A 16,706-nucleotide genomic window follows, 5' to 3' on the forward strand; every position below is an offset into this window, starting at 1 on the left:
GGATGACAATAAGAGATAATGCATTGTACCGATTATATTTATCATCCTCTCTAGATGACATGGACTGCTAAGAGAAGACGTGTCTTCCCTACCATTGTACATGCCCTTAGACACGTGTTGAGTAAAAACCGCGTGCTCACGTATACACCTGATCACCGGGATTCATTCATTATTGGATAGGCACACTATTGATCTAGGGGTTCAATATCTCTATGTTTCTTTTGCATCTAGCAGCACTTGGGATGCCAGTGATTGCACCTACGTCACCTATTTGTGCAATACAAGCATCACTTGTGAACCAGGAGCTTTTGCGCCGACGGAGACGATGAGATGGAGCATGTGCAGCCACCATGTCCCATCCATGCCCAAACCCAAATCGGACCCGTCCGCTGCCAAGTGTTGTCCGCCGCTTGCCGCCACGATCCGCCAAGGCACGGCACCGCCGTTGAGGAGACGGGTGCAGGCGCCACCGCCACGCCAGATCTTCGGTCGAGGATCTCTGCTGCCGCCGTGTCATACGGGTTTTGCCCGGCGACGATGGAAGGTACTCTATCAATCATTCAATCATAATATAAGCAATGTAAAGATGCCAATGGCTCAGATTATGATGTGTCTATTAAAATGTTGTTTTGCTTGTTTTCAACACATGGATACATAAATATAAGCCAGGAACAACACAGCATTAAGAAAGAGAAATAAAATGCTATTGTTCGCTCTAGGTTGTCAATTTTAGATATGGAGCGACTGCTAGGCAGGGATAATCAGGATGACTACTATTATTATGAACAGGTGAAGTACTAGCCACATAGAGCTAGCCATGGACGATGTACTTGTATGGAAGTATTCACGATAGAAACGCCTGCCGTGGGAGACGGAGTCATCAGGAAATTGCCCAAAGATCGGGAGGCAGCAATCAGAATGGTGTGATTGTGTCTCAACAGAAAGATCATGGGTTGCCTGGTTGATTGCGTCCCCTAGCTAGCTGCATACAATCCAGGCCTCGCAAACCACCACCACGACCACACCCAACCTCCTTTGGCACTATATCACGCCTATTTCATGTCGCATCTTAATTTGCTCAATCACATCATTTTGTGTCATCGCAAGAAGCACTAATAGTACCATAGCTTTTCAATGCTGTCATGATATATGGGATGGAATAAAGCTTTGGTTAATTCTTTTTCATGAAATGCTTTTCAATTTTGATTTTTTTTATGATGAAAAAGCAAACCGAAGAGAATCTGGACATCAGAACTAGTAGTACGTAATTAGAAAATCGTCACTGTAAGTCTCAAGCACATGTAGTTTCTGAAACAAATCAATAAATATATGTATACTGACGGAAAGTAAATTAGTATTTCACCAGACGATGAATACATAATTAAGAAAAACAGACATCTCTACGTCCGAATAAACCAGGACGTATCCTTTGAAGCGTCACGTCATCATCACCATAGGTAGGTGGTAATCTCCTGACTTAATAAAATTCATCAGGGACTCACAAACAACTACACTTTTTATCCTATCTAAGTAGCTACAACGGCAACATTTCATACACTATAATAAAATATTCTTTTCCTAAATTCATGGTACTCCATCGATCCTCCTCGTGCATCAGTTAACTTGCGAAAAAACGAAGCTAACCAAATAAAGGGGAGTGGATGGGATGAACATCTATATACACTAATCAGTTGAGTTATGAACTCATGATTGACTAATTCATGGATGCATGTCTATCTTTGTGTGGATAGAGTTGTCTAGCTGAGGCGGCAGAATTGGTGGCAAAGAAGCTGCGTTTGGAGGCAGGACGGTCAGCTGCGGCGGCGGCATGGGCGGGCGGTGCAGGGGCGAGGCGGTCGCAGGAGGGGCAGACGGAGAGCATGGCGGCTGCGGGCATGAAGAACGCGGTTGGGTGGCGTTGTTGTTGGTGGTGGAGTTGCTGGAGCTCAAGATGGAGGCGCCGGTTCTCCTCGGTGAGAGTCTCGCAGCAGCGCTTCAGGAGCTCGCAGTCCACCTCCGTTTGCTTCAGCTTTGTCCTGCAAATTATTATTATTAATAATTAATTAATTAACCATCATGAATCTTGACAATGTTAGTAGTACTCGTGAATTGGATACCTGGCTCTTCTGTTTTGGAACCAGACCTCAACTTGCCTTGGCCTGAGGTTGAGCTGCCTTGCTAAAGCTGTCTTCTGCTTCTGCTCAGATTATTCAATTATCCAAAAGGCCAAATCAATAGAGACATCAGCCAAAGAAATACTGACCAGATTTATAGACATCATCTGATCCTAAAATGATCAATCATTAATCTAGGAGACCATGCAATGCAAATGAAGATGCAGTATTTGATGAGTTCATTGAGGATTGTACTCTTACCGTGTCGAGAGTGCTGTGCTCCTTGAAGCGACCTTCCAGGAGCGCCGACTGCTCCTTGGTTAGCTTCAGCTTTTTCCGGCTGCTACCGCTGTTGTTGCACCCCTCAATGTCGTCATCCGCCGCTGACGATGCCGCGGAGTAGTAGATCATGGCCCTCTTGTTCTCCTCCTCCACTTTCTCCCTCTTTACGGCGATGGTTAGGCTCAGGGTCAACGATGGCTCCAGCGGCGGTGCTTCTTTCGGCTGAAGCAGGTGGGGGTTGCCAGTGCCGGAGCCGACGGAGAGACCCAGGGCTAGGTCCACATCTTCCTGCGCCATATACATGCACCAATGAAGTTGTCTCCCTCTGTCAAGCTGCCTGTCTCTCTGCAATCAAACTAATGGTCTCCTAAAAATATAGTTGCACACTTGCACCTAGCTACTGATCTTTGGGCCAGTGTATATATGTGTGGAGAGAGAGAGAGACACACACACACACACAGAGGGGATGCTGTGGTTGATGAGTAAGCTGGGGACCTGGGGTAGTGGGGAAGGAATGAGGGGAGCATGGACGCACATACATATACGCAGGAGCCGGAGGACACATAAACCAAAACAAAATAATTCAATCGATACTTGCAGCTGATCAGTGGCAGCTCCGCGAATCCATCGACACTAGCAGCTGGGGCGCGCCCTGGTTTGGTATTTTTATGACATTAATCGTCGCGGAGGATGGTTCAAGTAAATGAAAAGTGTGAGGCAGCTTCCGTGAAGGTTGTTACACTAGTGGAAAACAGGGCTTTTGTGGCGGGTGGTAAGGGCCTTTTGTCGCGGGTGGCCATCCGCGACAAGGAAAGCGCGATAAAAGGTAGCCTTTTGTCGCGGGTCGCTTACCACCCGCGACATTATAGTCCACCACGTGGCAGGCGCGGGGCGCGCAGGGGACAGGCCCTTTTGTCGCGGGCGGTATTACCACCCGCGACAAAAGGCCCTCTACGTGGCGCGCGCACAACGCTGCTGCTTTAGGGTTTGAGGTGTGCAGCACCCCCCCCCCCCCCCCCGCACCGACCGCCTGTTATTTCATTTTTTTCATTCGAAAATAAAAGTTGCATATATTTGTACGCTACTAGAAGTGGTACACGTTCATTCATTATATATATAGATCGATCAAACAAATATTGGAAGCAAAAGTCGATTCCCCTTACATATTCGTAGATTCCCCTTACATATATATATATACATGGAGCTCACGATCGACAAGCGGTACTAAAGACCGTCTATTTGGAGGTAGAGCATCTATTTGCACTAAACAAGCTTTTGTTGTTTAATACTTCTCTAACCGAAAGTCCCGCCAGTTCCTCCGCAATTCCTAGTAGGTGTTCCTTTGGTTGGAGTGTGTTCCGCATGAAGTCGACCTATATACGAAAATGAGATGAGTATGACTATATCAATCTTGATAACGAAATATTGACGATAATAAATAAAGTTGTGAATGTTATTGCTTACGTTGAATTTATTTTTGTTCTGCTTCTCAGTGGTGAACATGCGAATGAACTCGCAAACGTAGTATCCACATAGATTCGTCCCTTGTGGCTGCTGGGCGCACGGTACAGGAGTAAATGTTAGCTTCTCTGCCCAGGTACCCTTATGATGTGTCTTGAAAGCTATCTAAGCCCTGCCAGGCAAAAGAATAATTGAATGAGTGGATAATTAATTGATATCTCACGAAAGATATAGCGCGGCGATGAAGGAAATTACACTTGGAGCAACTTCTGCAAGTCGCGGAACCTGTCCACGCCTCTACTCATTGGGTCTCTTACTTTAACTATTCCCTTATCAACTTGAATGTCTAGTATAATCCAGTGGAAGCTGCACATGTTATGTATATACGTCAGGAATTACACTTAACATCGAGTAAGAAAAAATGAATGTGCATAAAAGATCATTAAGACTCTCACTCGTAGTTGTAAGGAAACAATATTGAATCACAGAAATATTGCTCCCCAAAAACCTTAGTAGGTTTCCCCCCGTTTCTGAGCCTTTATGCTTTACCGTTTCAACATGTACTTTATCTGGGTCAACAAACCCAATATTGATAATATTATTACTTTTCCATTCACTGATCTTCAGTCTGCATAAGAGAACACATAAGATATAATGAGTATATGCAATGAAAACGAACATGAACTGAATGAAAATGAACTTATATGTAGTTAACAACTTACAAACAATAGCAACTCATGAGAGATTTTTCGAGGGCTTCTAAATTGAATAACTGCCAGAGTTCATTCATCTCAATATGGATCTTCTCATTTCGGTAGTAATATTCAAATGGTATATTCGCCACGATGTACGTTATGTTCTCCTTGCATGCATCAAGGTACCACTGATGCAAATTCCGCATATGTGTTGGCAGTTTATGCAGCTGCTCTCTGCTGACCAAGTCGGCTCTGTAGACAAATTTAGGAACTATATCAGCAGTGGGTAGTGCAGCATCTGCTGCAGACAGCAATTCCTCCACGGTAACTGAACAGGCAGCCGCTAGCTTTGCAGCTTCTTCCATATCGAAACCACCATGTTCCTGGTACACCTTGGGAACATTAAACACTTTGAGTGCTGGGATCGATTGTTTGGGCTGTTCTCCGAGCAGGGGAACTTCCTTTCTTTTTTTGCCTTTTGTCGTTTGCTTGGCCTTGAGGGGTGCACTTGTTGAACTTGACTTCTTCTCGGCTGCACTTCTAGCTGATGATTTGCTTGTGCTAGCAATATCCTTCTCCTTAGCCCTGTCATCCTTCTTCTTCTTAGCCTTTTCATCCTTCTTCTCGTCAATTACCCTCGCAAGGTGGCGTGTATAGTCATCCTTCTTCTCGTGTAAGTCATATTGCGATGGTGTGTTCAGAAAAGTAAGATCATATTCTTTTTGCTTCTCTGTGTATGGCTCTGGCGCTGGAGGTTTTGGCTTATGAAAATGATCATACGTGTGTTTCTTAACAATGGTCTCATTTTCCTTGACAGCACAATCGTAAGGACGGGGGGAGGAACCTTTGGTACTTTTGGGAGGGGCGACATCTTGCGGACAGGACTCTTGAAACGCTTCCGGTTGGGTGCATTCCGAGTCTTAGTGGGCGGAGGCGGCGGCGCTGGAGATGGAGATGGACTACAGATGTCGTGGTCGACGTCGTACCCATGGGGTGATGGTGGCGACATGTGATCAGTAGGAGGAGGTGATGGTGGCCTGCGATCACCTGGAGGAGGTGATGGTGACCTGGGACGACTGGTACTAGGGGCTACCCAGCCTGGCAGCCTGATGTTCTTCTTTTCCCAGAGAATGATTTCTTCCAGCACCTCTCTGAGTGTAACCCCCCATCACCTCCAGGGATTTCGAGCTCCAATGTCTCCCACGACGGTATTGTAGTATCACAATACTAATTAGTATCGGGATTATCGTTTTCTTATTTGCAGTACCGTATTGTAGTATCACAATACTATAACATTTTTTCTGTCAAAAAATACTATAAGATTTTTTATTTCAATAAAAAAAATATTAATAATATACCTTAAAATATTTAAATTTAATCTTTAATTTAAATTTTGAGCTTATTCTGAGTCTTTTGTATTCTCGTCATGTAAATGATGTAATTATATAATATATAAATATGGGCCGACTCATCCAATGCATGATACAAACAAACACAACTAATTACTAGCACACAAAAAAAAAGTTGACAATCGCTAAAAAAAAGATTAGCTGACTGCTTTCTTGTACATACAAACTCAATATATTGATGTTGTATTGTTTAAACACTTAGTTAGTCTTGAGAATATAAAACAACTTTTACTCTTCAGCTTGCCACCACTATTTTGTTCATACTTTTTTTTGCGTAGGCAAAGGATCGTTGGCCATGGTAGTATCATAAAATGGTAAGATACTACGATATGTAGCAGGATACTAACCGTGAAGATCCGGACAAAAGATTGGCACACGGTATGGTGAGGTTCGAACCCTCTCTATGAAGGTAGCACCCTACTTCTACTTGTTTATTAGGGATGTCTCCAAGAACTGGAGGCCCCACTAAGATTTATAAAATGGGACCCTAACTTCTTATAAAATCGTATAACTTATAGAATAAACGGTGAGCGTGAGTGGGAGGCGCATGGCACCCTTCTCCATGACCGACGTTTGCTACTCTCGCGGCAGCGGCCCCCTTCCGGTTGGCCGCCCTCCCAGCCCGATGGCCCTCTTCCCTCTCTCACCTTTGCTCGGTCCCTCTTCCCGCCTAGGTTTTTCCCAAGGACTCGCAAGGTAGTGGATCTAGAACTCGAAGGTGGTCGGTTATGGTGGAGAGGATCTATCGTATGATGGTTATTTGCGGCGGTCCTACTCGGACGTGGTGCATGATGACCCGGTTTCCTGCACGACAACAGGGTTATTGCAGTAATAACAACAACAAGCATTTATTAAAAGATCAACCCCATGGGAGTTCCGCAGAATGAAAAGTACACACCCTATTAAGGAAATAGCATATTCTATAGGTTGCTACGGAACTATTGTAATCAACCAGTGAATGTAAAGTAGTTGTGAATAGAAAAATAATAAAATTAAAGACTAAAAGTAAACTAAAACTGAAAGTAAACTAAGATAAAGATGTCATTGGGAAGTCCGGAATCACCACTAGCATATAACTATGTTGATTAGGACTTAATGTGTAAGTTACAATAATATGTTGGTGAAGCGAGGAGATGCCTGAATAAAGGTTCTCCCAAAACCAATGTTTCACACCCCTCATAACGACTATCTTCCTTGTTCGCATGCCGCGCTAGTTCCGCTAATTAAGGGTCTCTCCATGGCGATGGTCATATACCCTTGTACCACTTACTCCTCGCTAAGACATGATTGAAAGAGGCGGCGGATTTCTTATACCATTACGTCCATGTACCTCCAACCATGCTTAACAACAATTGCCTTCAATGTCCCGAATGGAAAATATTGCATGGCGCACAACATACAACATCACCGAAGGCAACCACTACTTTCAAATATTGCAACAAATCAACATAAATCTTTATTTTAGTTCATATTGATACTAGGGTTCATCCATATCACCAAATAAACTACTCAAGTAAAGTCGAACAAGACATCATATGAATGAACATGGATGGATGAATATGATACATGTATACGATCCACAAGATCTTGTATTACAACACGATGTATAGAGGGGTCGGTGATGAACACAGAGATGGTGATGGCGTTGATGTTGGGGCCTCCTTGTTCCAAGGTGATGTGAATTGGGTCACATATTTGTGCCTGATCTCACGATTTGACCCATATGTGGAGGAGGGGAAAGAGGAACACGAAGAACACTAGAAACACAAACACACACACCCGGATACAAATCGAGTTACATCTTAGTGGCTCGAATAACCACTCCGACAGAATCACCCAAAAAAGACCGTGAGGTAGAGTCTCGAGGGAGAGATTGGTGATGGATAAGATACCAACTATGTGGAGAGAGTGGATAGCCACTAGAATCACAAATAACAAGTACCAAATCCAACAAAGATAGCCTTGACTACATAGGAATTGTCATCACAGAGGTAGAGGAGCTAAGCTCAAGAGGAATTATCCAAAATCTATGTCTAGGGTTTCCAAAATGAGGGAAGGGTCCTTATATAGTCTACCACGTCATAGGGGTACTTTAGGCATGAAAGAGTAAAAATCCAGGGATGGGTTGGGCCCAGTGCAGATTGGAAATGTCATTTTACTTGGTCCGGAGATTCCGGCGTCTTAGGCCGGAGACTCCGGGCTGGTGGACCGGAGATTCTGGGGTGATGGGTCGGAGTTTCCGGGCATGTGATACGTGCATTTTATATCATCAATATTGTGACATATATGTTTAGTTTTCATTGATATTTGCCATCATACATCATTATTTATGCATTTTGTGTTGATTTCAGGGACTTTCCTACAAAGTCCATTTCATTGGTATTTAATTTCTGGGAAGCAGAAAACATCTTTTTCGTATTTTAATATTTCAGAGACCTTCTGGACACCTAAAAATTGAAGAAAAATATCTGATCAGTTTTTCACCGGGAGAAGGACTGTGGGCCAACGAATCACGCGAGGGGATCCATGAGGGCCAAAAAAGGACAGGTGGCACCCCCAGCCTATGCGCGCCATCTATGCCTGTTTTTCCCTCGAGCATCGTCTCGCCCCCTTTATACAGACGCCTCTGTTTCGCCCAAAAACCTAAGCCATATTTTTTCCAAGATTTATTGAGGCGGCGGAGGAGGCGAAAGTCCTCTCCTACTCCGGGAGAGGGCAAATCATGCCGCTCCGGTGCCTCCGGTGAAGGGGAAATCGACGTCATCTTCATCAGAACTCCTCCTTTACGTAGGGGGCATCTCCATCAGCACCATCATCACCACCATAACCATGTTCGAGAACGACTTCATCCCCCTCATAGTTTATGTTTGATTGAACCCCATATATTGTTTAAAGGGTTAGTTGCATGTTTGTGATTGGTACTTTGTCATTATTTGGTGGAGATATTATACTTTCAAATTGTGTTGCAATCATTATGCCTCTGGTCCATATCATGTTTGACACTTGTGAGTAGTTCCTCATGTTCATGAGGGCATATGATGATCTGGTTATGATTCTATATGATGTGCAATGAGTATTTGGTCAAGTTTTTTTTCTTTTATGTTGTTCTATGATGGTTTTATGCGAACATCGACTGCATATTACTTCACCTCTATGATCGCATAGGGATACACTTTAATGTAATGAATGAGTGTTGGAAGGGACGGAATGATATAAACCATTTTCCAATAATTTGAGTTGCATTAGAGGGGTTTATGTCGGGGACCAATGATCTAATTGCTATGGTGGAACATTTATGTCTTAATGATTCCTATACTTGCACATGAGAATGGCTCTAGGACCCATCATAAGGGGTGCATTTTCTCATATCTATGGCTTCACCTAATTTAGGCTCCGCCCCTAAGGGGGGGAAACTTGACAAAATATTTACCATGTTGTGTAGAACTCTTAATGCTAGTAAATCCATGCCACCCTCGGGAACACTTGTCTCATATAAGCACACACACACTTAAGCTTGTCCTCTTGCTGCATAGAGGATTTGGCTTTCTCTCATTGAGAGCATTTACATATTGCTATTTAATTTATGCATTTTATTTTACTGCAAACTATACACCTAAAACACCAAAACTTCTGCATTTTTTTATTGTTTACTTATAGATAGGTATGAGTAGCATGTCATAAATATTTGCTTGCATTGTTTTATTCACAGATAGGTATGACATTGTGGTATCCTCCTCTGAATAATTCATTTGGATTGACTTGGCACATGCTCACGCATGCATATGACTGAAAAACAAAAAGTCAATTAAGCCTCGATGATTTACTTTGCTTCAGAGTTCTTGTATCACTTTTATGCCTCCGTTAATTTTATTTTGTCGCAAGCATGATTATGACGGTTATTGCTCTATTGATTGTCTCTTCCTAGTCTATTGCTAGCCTTCACTTGTACTGAGCGGGAATGCTGCTCATGCTTCCAAATCCCTGAAAACCAAGTTATTCCAAAGTGTCCACCATAAATACCTATGCATGGCATTTCAAACAATTCCAAGTAAGTTTTCATGTGCTACCTTTAAAACCTTCAAAGTACTTCTCAATTTGTGTCAATGTTTTATAGCTCATGAGGAATTATGTGGTGTTTTATCTTTCAATCTTGTCAGTCGGACTTTCACCAATGGACTAGTGGCATATACATCCGCTTATCCAATAATTTTGCAAAAAGAGCTGGCAACGGGGTGCCCAGCTCCAATTGATTACAACTTTCATTAATAATTCTCTTCACATGTTTTGCCCTGATTTATCAGTAAGCAACTTAACTTGCAAATAGACACTCCTCCATGGTATGTGAATGTTGGAAGGCACCCGAGGATTCGGTTAGCCATGGCTTGTGTAAGAAAAGGTTGGGAGGAGTGTCATCCATAATGAAACTAAAATACATGTGTAAACAAAAGAAAAGAGGGATGATTTACCTTGCTGGTAGAGATAACGTCCTTCATGGGAGCCGCTCTTGAAAGTCTGGTTGACAAGGTAGTTAGAGTGCCCACTACCATTCGTTGACAACAACAAGCACCTCTCAAAACAATTTTACTTATGTTTTAAAAATGAAAAGCTCTAGCACATGTTAATCCCTGCTTCCCTCTGCGAAGGGTCAATCTTTTACTTTTATGTTGAGTCACCATCCTTTCTTTGAGCACCTTCTTGAGAGCATAATTGTCATTCTTAGTGTAATATGTTTGTCCCAGAATATGGTTAACTGTGGTATAACTTTGATGCTTTTATCTTTGATAATCTTTACTTCTAGTCTTCCCATGAATTTCAGAGGTGTCTGGGCATTTATGTTTTGCTGTACAAATACGGTAAAGCGAGATACCACTTTATCATATCTTTTTATGAGCATTGCAATCCTGCTGATAGATATGTTTCATGATGATCATTATTAGTTTGTTGGTATCTTTTTCATGATTGACATAACTATTAGATGACTTTATTTGCATTTATCTTATTATGAATTGCCTAAGTACTCGTCCATATAATGAGAATATTTACATCATATGAGCAAATGTATTCGTGAAAGTTCTTTTATCGCACTCAGTTGTTAACTGAATTGCTTGAGGACAATCAATAAGCTAAGCTTGGGGGAGTTGATACCGGGACGGGGAATTGGAGGAGATCATCGCCATCATCGCCACCGATGCCTCTCCATCGACCATCCATGTTTCCCCCATCCATGTGTGAGTGAATTCCCGCTATAGGCTGAAGGGGATGGTAGGGATTGGATGAGATTGTTCATGTAATAGCCATAAGTTTGTTAGGGCATGGTGCCTAGTATCCGTTGTTGGTACTTTTATGATATTGTTGTACCTTGTTATGCTTAATGCTTGTCACTTAGGCCCGAGTGCCATGATTTCAGATCTGAACATGTTATTGATTCATGATGATATTCATTGTTTTATGATCTTAGCTGCAAGTTGTATACACATATTGCTGTCCGGAACCCGAGGCCCCAAAGTGACAGAAATTGGGACAACCGGAGGGGAAGGCTGTGATATGAGGATCACATGTGTTCACGGAGTGTTAATGCTTTGCTCCGGTACTCTATTAAAAGGAGTACCTTAATTACCAGTAGTTTCCCTAGAGGCCCGGCTGCCACCGGCTGGTAGGACAAAAGATGTTGTGCAAGTTTCTCATTGCGAGCATGTATGACTATATACGGAACACATGCATATGGTTATTTGGTACTCGGATACTGTTTTATTATTATCTACAAATGCCGTGTCTTGATTATTACATGAGTTATCTTATCTATGCAGCGCCCGTTCATCCATCCCTATGCATACAGTATTTTAATCCTGATGTTTACTATAATCACTACTGCTGTCTTTATTACACTACTGCTTATATTTCACTACTGCTACTGCTATAAAACTATTGCTACTGATGAACTATTGCGAGCAAGTATGTTTCCAGGTGAATCTGAATTGATAGCTCCGCTGTTAAGGCTTACAAATATTCTTTGGCCCCCCTTGTGTCGAATCAATAAATTGGGTTTTACTTCCCTCGAAGACTGTTGCAATCCCCTATACTTGTGGGTCATCAATAAGCTTCACAACCCCAAACTTTAAGGAACGACAGCTTAGGTTTCTTCCCAAACCACAATTCATACGGTGTCGTTCCAATGGATTTAGATGGTGCCCTATTTAAAGTGAATGCGGCTGTCTCTAATGCATAACCCCAAAACGATAACGGCAAATCAGTAAGAGACATCATAGAACGAACCATATCTAAGAGACTTCGATTACGACGTTCGGACACACCATTGCAATGTGGTGTTCCCGGCGGTATCAACTGTGAAAGTATTCCGCATTTCTTTAAATGCATGCCAAACTCATAACTCAGATTTTGCCTCCGCGATCAAAACGCAGAAACTTAATCTTCTTGTTACGTTGATTTTCTACTTCACTTTGGAATTCCTTAAACTTCTCGAAAGTTTCGGACTTATGTTTCATGAAATAGATATACCCATATCTACTCAGACCATCCGTGAAGGTTAGAACATAACGACAATCACCGCGCGATGCTACACTCATTGGTCCACACACATCGGTATGTATGATTTCCAATAAGTCTGTAGCTCGCTCCATTGTACCAGAGAATGGAGTCCTAGTCATTTTTCCCATTAGACATGCTTCACATCTATCTAGTGACTCAAAGTCAAGTGACTCAAGAAGTCCATCGGAATGGAGTTTCTTCATGCGCTTCACTCCAATATGACCAAGACGACAGTGCCACATATAAGTATAATTATCATTCAATTCAATTCGCTTAGCATCAATGTTATGAACATGTGTATCACTACTATCGAGATTTAACAAGAATAAACCATTCATCTCAGGCGCATGACCATAAAAGATATTATTCATAAAAATAGAACAACCATTATTCTCTGACTTCAATGAATAACCGTCTTGCATTAAACAAGATCCAGATATAATGTTCATGCTCAACGCAGGCACCAAATAACAATTATTGAGGTTTAAAACTAATCCCGGAGGTAGATGTAGAGGGAGCGTGCCGACAGCGATCACATCGACCTTGGATCCATTTCCAACGCGCATCGTCACCTCGTCCCTCGCTAGGCTTCGTTTATTCTGTAGTTCCTGTTTCGAGTTATAAATGTGAGCAACCAAACTAGTATCAAATACGCAGGCACTACTACAAGAACCAGTACGATAGACATCTATAACATGTATATCAAATATACCTTTCTTCTTCTTGACAAGGCCGCTCTTCAGATCATCCATGTACTTGGGGCAATTACGCTTCCAGTGCCCCTTCTCCTTGCAGTAATAACACTCAGTATAAGGTTTAGGGCCAGTCTTGGGCTTCACAGGAGGCGCAGCAACTTTCTTGTCGCCCTCCTTGAAGTGACCCTTCTTAGGTTTGCCTTGCTTCTTGAAACTGGTGGTCTTGTTGACCATCAACACTTGGTGTTTTTTCTGTATCTCAATCTCAGCAGATTTCAGCATGGAGAAGAGTACAGGTAACTCCTTGTTCATGTTCTGCATGTTGTAGTTCATCACGAAGTTCTTGTAACTTGGTGGCAGTGATTGGAGGACACGATGAATACCCAGCTGGTTAGGAATCACTATCCCCAAGTCACTGAGCTTCTTCGCATGCCCGGACATAGCGAGCACGTGCTCACTAACGGAGCTGCCCTCTTCCATCATACAGCCAAAGAAGTGTTTCGAGGCCTCATAACTTTCGACGGCCGCATGAGTTTCAAAGAGATATTTTAGCTCATGGACCATCTCATATGGGTCGTGGTGCTCAAAACGCTTTTGGAGCTCCGCCTCTAGGCTGCACAGGATGGCACACTGAACTTGAGAGTACCGAATCACCCGAGTCTCGTAAACATTCTTTTCGTCCTCAGATACTGTAGGAGGTGGTGGGGGACCTAGCGGTGCTTCGAGCACAAATTGCAGATTTCCACCATTGAGGAAAATCCTCACATGACGGAACCAGTCAGTGAAGTTGCTACCATTGCTTTTAAGTTTTTCTTTCTCTAGGAACTGGTTAAAATTGATGGAGGGGGACGCCATGATCTACAACATATTTGCAAAGAGTGTAGACTAAGTTTATGATAAAAATGAGTTCAAATTTTAATTCTTAAATTAACTAGGTGAACTCCCACTCAAAACAACATCCCTCGCATTGTCTTAGTGATCACACGAACCAAATCCACTACACCAATTCTGATCATCACGAGAAAAGATGTAGCTTCAAAGGCGAACACTCAAAGTGTTCATCATATCAATCATATGACTCATGCTCTACCTTTCGGTATCCCGTGTTCCGAGACCATGTCTATACATGCTAGGCTCATCAAGGCAACCTTAGTATCCGCGTGTGCAAAACTGGCTTGCACCCGTTGTATGCACATGTAGAATCTATCACACCCGATGATCACGTGATTCTTCGAAACGACAAGTCTTAGCAACGGTGTATACTAAGGATGAACACTTTATTATCTTGATATTTATTGAGAGGGATCATCTTATAATGCTACCGTCACGATCTAAGAAATACAAGATGCATAAAAGGATTAACATCGCGTGCATTTCATATGTGATATGATATGGCACTTTTGTCTTTGCGCCTTTGATCTTCATCTCCAAAGCACGGACATGATCTCCATCATCAAAGGGCATGATCTCCATCATCATCGGCGAAGCGTCAAGGTCAATGGCGCCGTCTTCATGGTTGTTCTCCCATGTAGCAACTATTACAACTACTTTGAAATAATACTTCAACATGAAATTTAAAGACAACCATAAGGCTCCTGCCGGTTGCCACAATACAATAATGATCATCTCATACATATTCATCATCACATCATGGCCATATCATATCACCAAACCCTGCAAAAACAAGTTAGACGCCTCTAATTTGGTTTGCATATTTTACGTGGTTTAGGGTTTTCGAGTAAGATCCAATCTACCTATGAACATGAACCACAACGGTGATACTAGTGTTGACGAGGCGGTTCCTCGGCAATGCCCACCATGAGGGGCTTGGGTTTTAGAGGAAGGCGACGACGGAAGTTCCGGGAGCGAGGCGGTACACGACGTACCCAGGTTCACGTCCCCGCGGTGGAGGATCACTACGTCCTGCTAGCAATCCAGTATATATAAATATGTGTACTGGGGGCCGCCATAGGCGGAGTTGTTGGATCTAGTCTAGTTCTAATCTGCGGGTTGCGATGTCTAGGCGTGTCGCCTCTATAATTATGTTTCTGAATATCTGTCCCTAAGGGGTGCCCCTACCTGGCATTATATATCAGCCAAGCTAGGGTTTACAAGAGTCCTAGTAGGATTCGTATTGGAGTCTTATTCCTTGTAGTCCAAGTTGATATTCCTTGTGGGTCCTGCTCGTCGAGTCCTTGTGCTGGTCCATCTTCATAATTTGCATCGGGTATGGCAATGTCGAGTACCCGAAGGGTTATGCCCACGTCAGTAGCCCCCGAGTGTCTGGCCGAAGTGAAGCTTCGGGTAGTGACTAAAGTTGTCTTCATCAGAATGTCTTGATCATCTGTTGAATCTTGTGCTTGATGTAGAGTTGAAGTTGCTTTCAGTCGGGTGCGCGAAGCGCTTCCGATGGGAGTAGCCCCCGAGTCTATGGGTGGATGCTTGCAGCCACGCATTGACTCAAGTTGTACTACTCGAAGATCTTGATTGTTGATGCCAACGTCTTCAACTTTATTCTTCTTTGTTGGTGAAGGTTGCCATCTTTTTCTCGGGTGTGCGACCAGCGCTCCCGATGGGAGTAGCCCCCGAGCCTATAAATAAATAAGAAATAGTTATGTACAAGGTGTAAAAAATGCTGAGTCAAATACCGTACATGTCTTTGAGTTCTGAGAACATGATGCCGACGACTCTGATGATATCATAGATGGAGGAATTGATGATTTGGTGTAACATCCCAAAAATTTCAAAACAAACAAAATGAATTTCCCTAGTTCCAAATTTTGGAACCAACAAAAACTTTTACTAAATTAAGTTGATACATAGAGATCTCGTTTAATTCTTGTGCTATTGCCATGATTGCTTGTTTAATTAGTTTTTTTAAATACTCTTAAACCCTAAACCTCACATTCCTTTTTACCATCCAAGTTAAATTAAACTAAAAAGAATTTAAATAAGAAAAAAGGCATATATGCCTATGGCTATTTTTGTAAAACTTGACCTTAGGCCTTTCCACCTTATTTAGAGGATTGGAAAACCTTCATAAACCTTATCTAGTACCTCTCAAACCAATTCCAAGTTGAAACCAAAGAAGATAAAAAGAAAGTAATAATGCCATAGAGGCCGTAGCCCTCGAATTTCTTGCCGGAGCTCCGCCAGAACCCCTGCTACCTCGCCGACGACTGGAGCCCCCATTGGAGCCGCTGTTCGTGCCAGGAGCTTCACCGCCGTCTTCCACGACCTCCGCCCACCTCGCCGACGCTCTCTCGCCACCAGGTAGCTCCCCGACCCCCTAGGCAGGCCGCCGGTAGGGTTAATTCTCCGGCGAGCCTCGTCGAGGATGAGGATGGCCGTCAGCCGTCGATCCATGTTTTAATCCTACGGCCTCAGCGCGGCGTACCGATTCGCCTGTAAGCACCCGCTGACAAGCGGGGGCCACTGTCAGGCAGCCCGCTGAGATGCTGGGCCGGCCCACCTCTTTCCCTCGCTGTGCAGCCCACTAGTCTT

The 16,706-nt window shown here is 43.1% G+C and overlaps 1 protein-coding gene across 1 annotated transcript; it reads right to left on the reverse strand.

Annotated features, from left to right (window-relative positions):
* Positions 1–1,659: 1,659 nt before the first annotated feature.
* Positions 1,660–2,722, reverse strand: LOC127294819 (homeobox-leucine zipper protein HOX15-like). Its single transcript, XM_051324743.2, has 3 exons — positions 2,376–2,722; positions 2,118–2,197; positions 1,660–2,036 (listed from the first exon to the last, which is right to left on the reverse strand). The coding sequence occupies exons 1-3, from the start codon at positions 2,697–2,699 to the stop codon at positions 1,715–1,717; spliced, it is 726 nt and encodes a 241-aa protein (XP_051180703.1). The 5' UTR covers positions 2,700–2,722; the 3' UTR covers positions 1,660–1,714.
* Positions 2,723–16,706: the final 13,984 nt, after the last annotated feature.

The sequence above is a fragment of the Lolium perenne genome, chromosome 1 (assembly GCF_019359855.2).
Source record: "Lolium perenne isolate Kyuss_39 chromosome 1, Kyuss_2.0, whole genome shotgun sequence".
In the NCBI taxonomy this organism is placed as follows: domain Eukaryota; kingdom Viridiplantae; phylum Streptophyta; class Magnoliopsida; order Poales; family Poaceae; genus Lolium; species Lolium perenne.

What these genes read in the sequence shown, in the direction of transcription:
- LOC127294819 (XM_051324743.2), bottom strand. Translation starts at nt 2,699, where the DNA reads ATGTATATGGCGCAGGAAGATGTGGACCTAGCCCTGGGTCTCTCCGTC. An exon ending in AGCACAGCACTCTCGACACG is followed by an intron (nt 2,198 to 2,375) that starts GTAAGAGTACAA and finishes TAATCTGAGCAG; the next exon opens with AAGCAGAAGACAGCTTTAGC. An exon ending in TTCCAAAACAGAAGAGCCAG is followed by an intron (nt 2,037 to 2,117) that starts GTATCCAATTCA and finishes AATAATTTGCAG; the next exon opens with GACAAAGCTGAAGCAAACGG.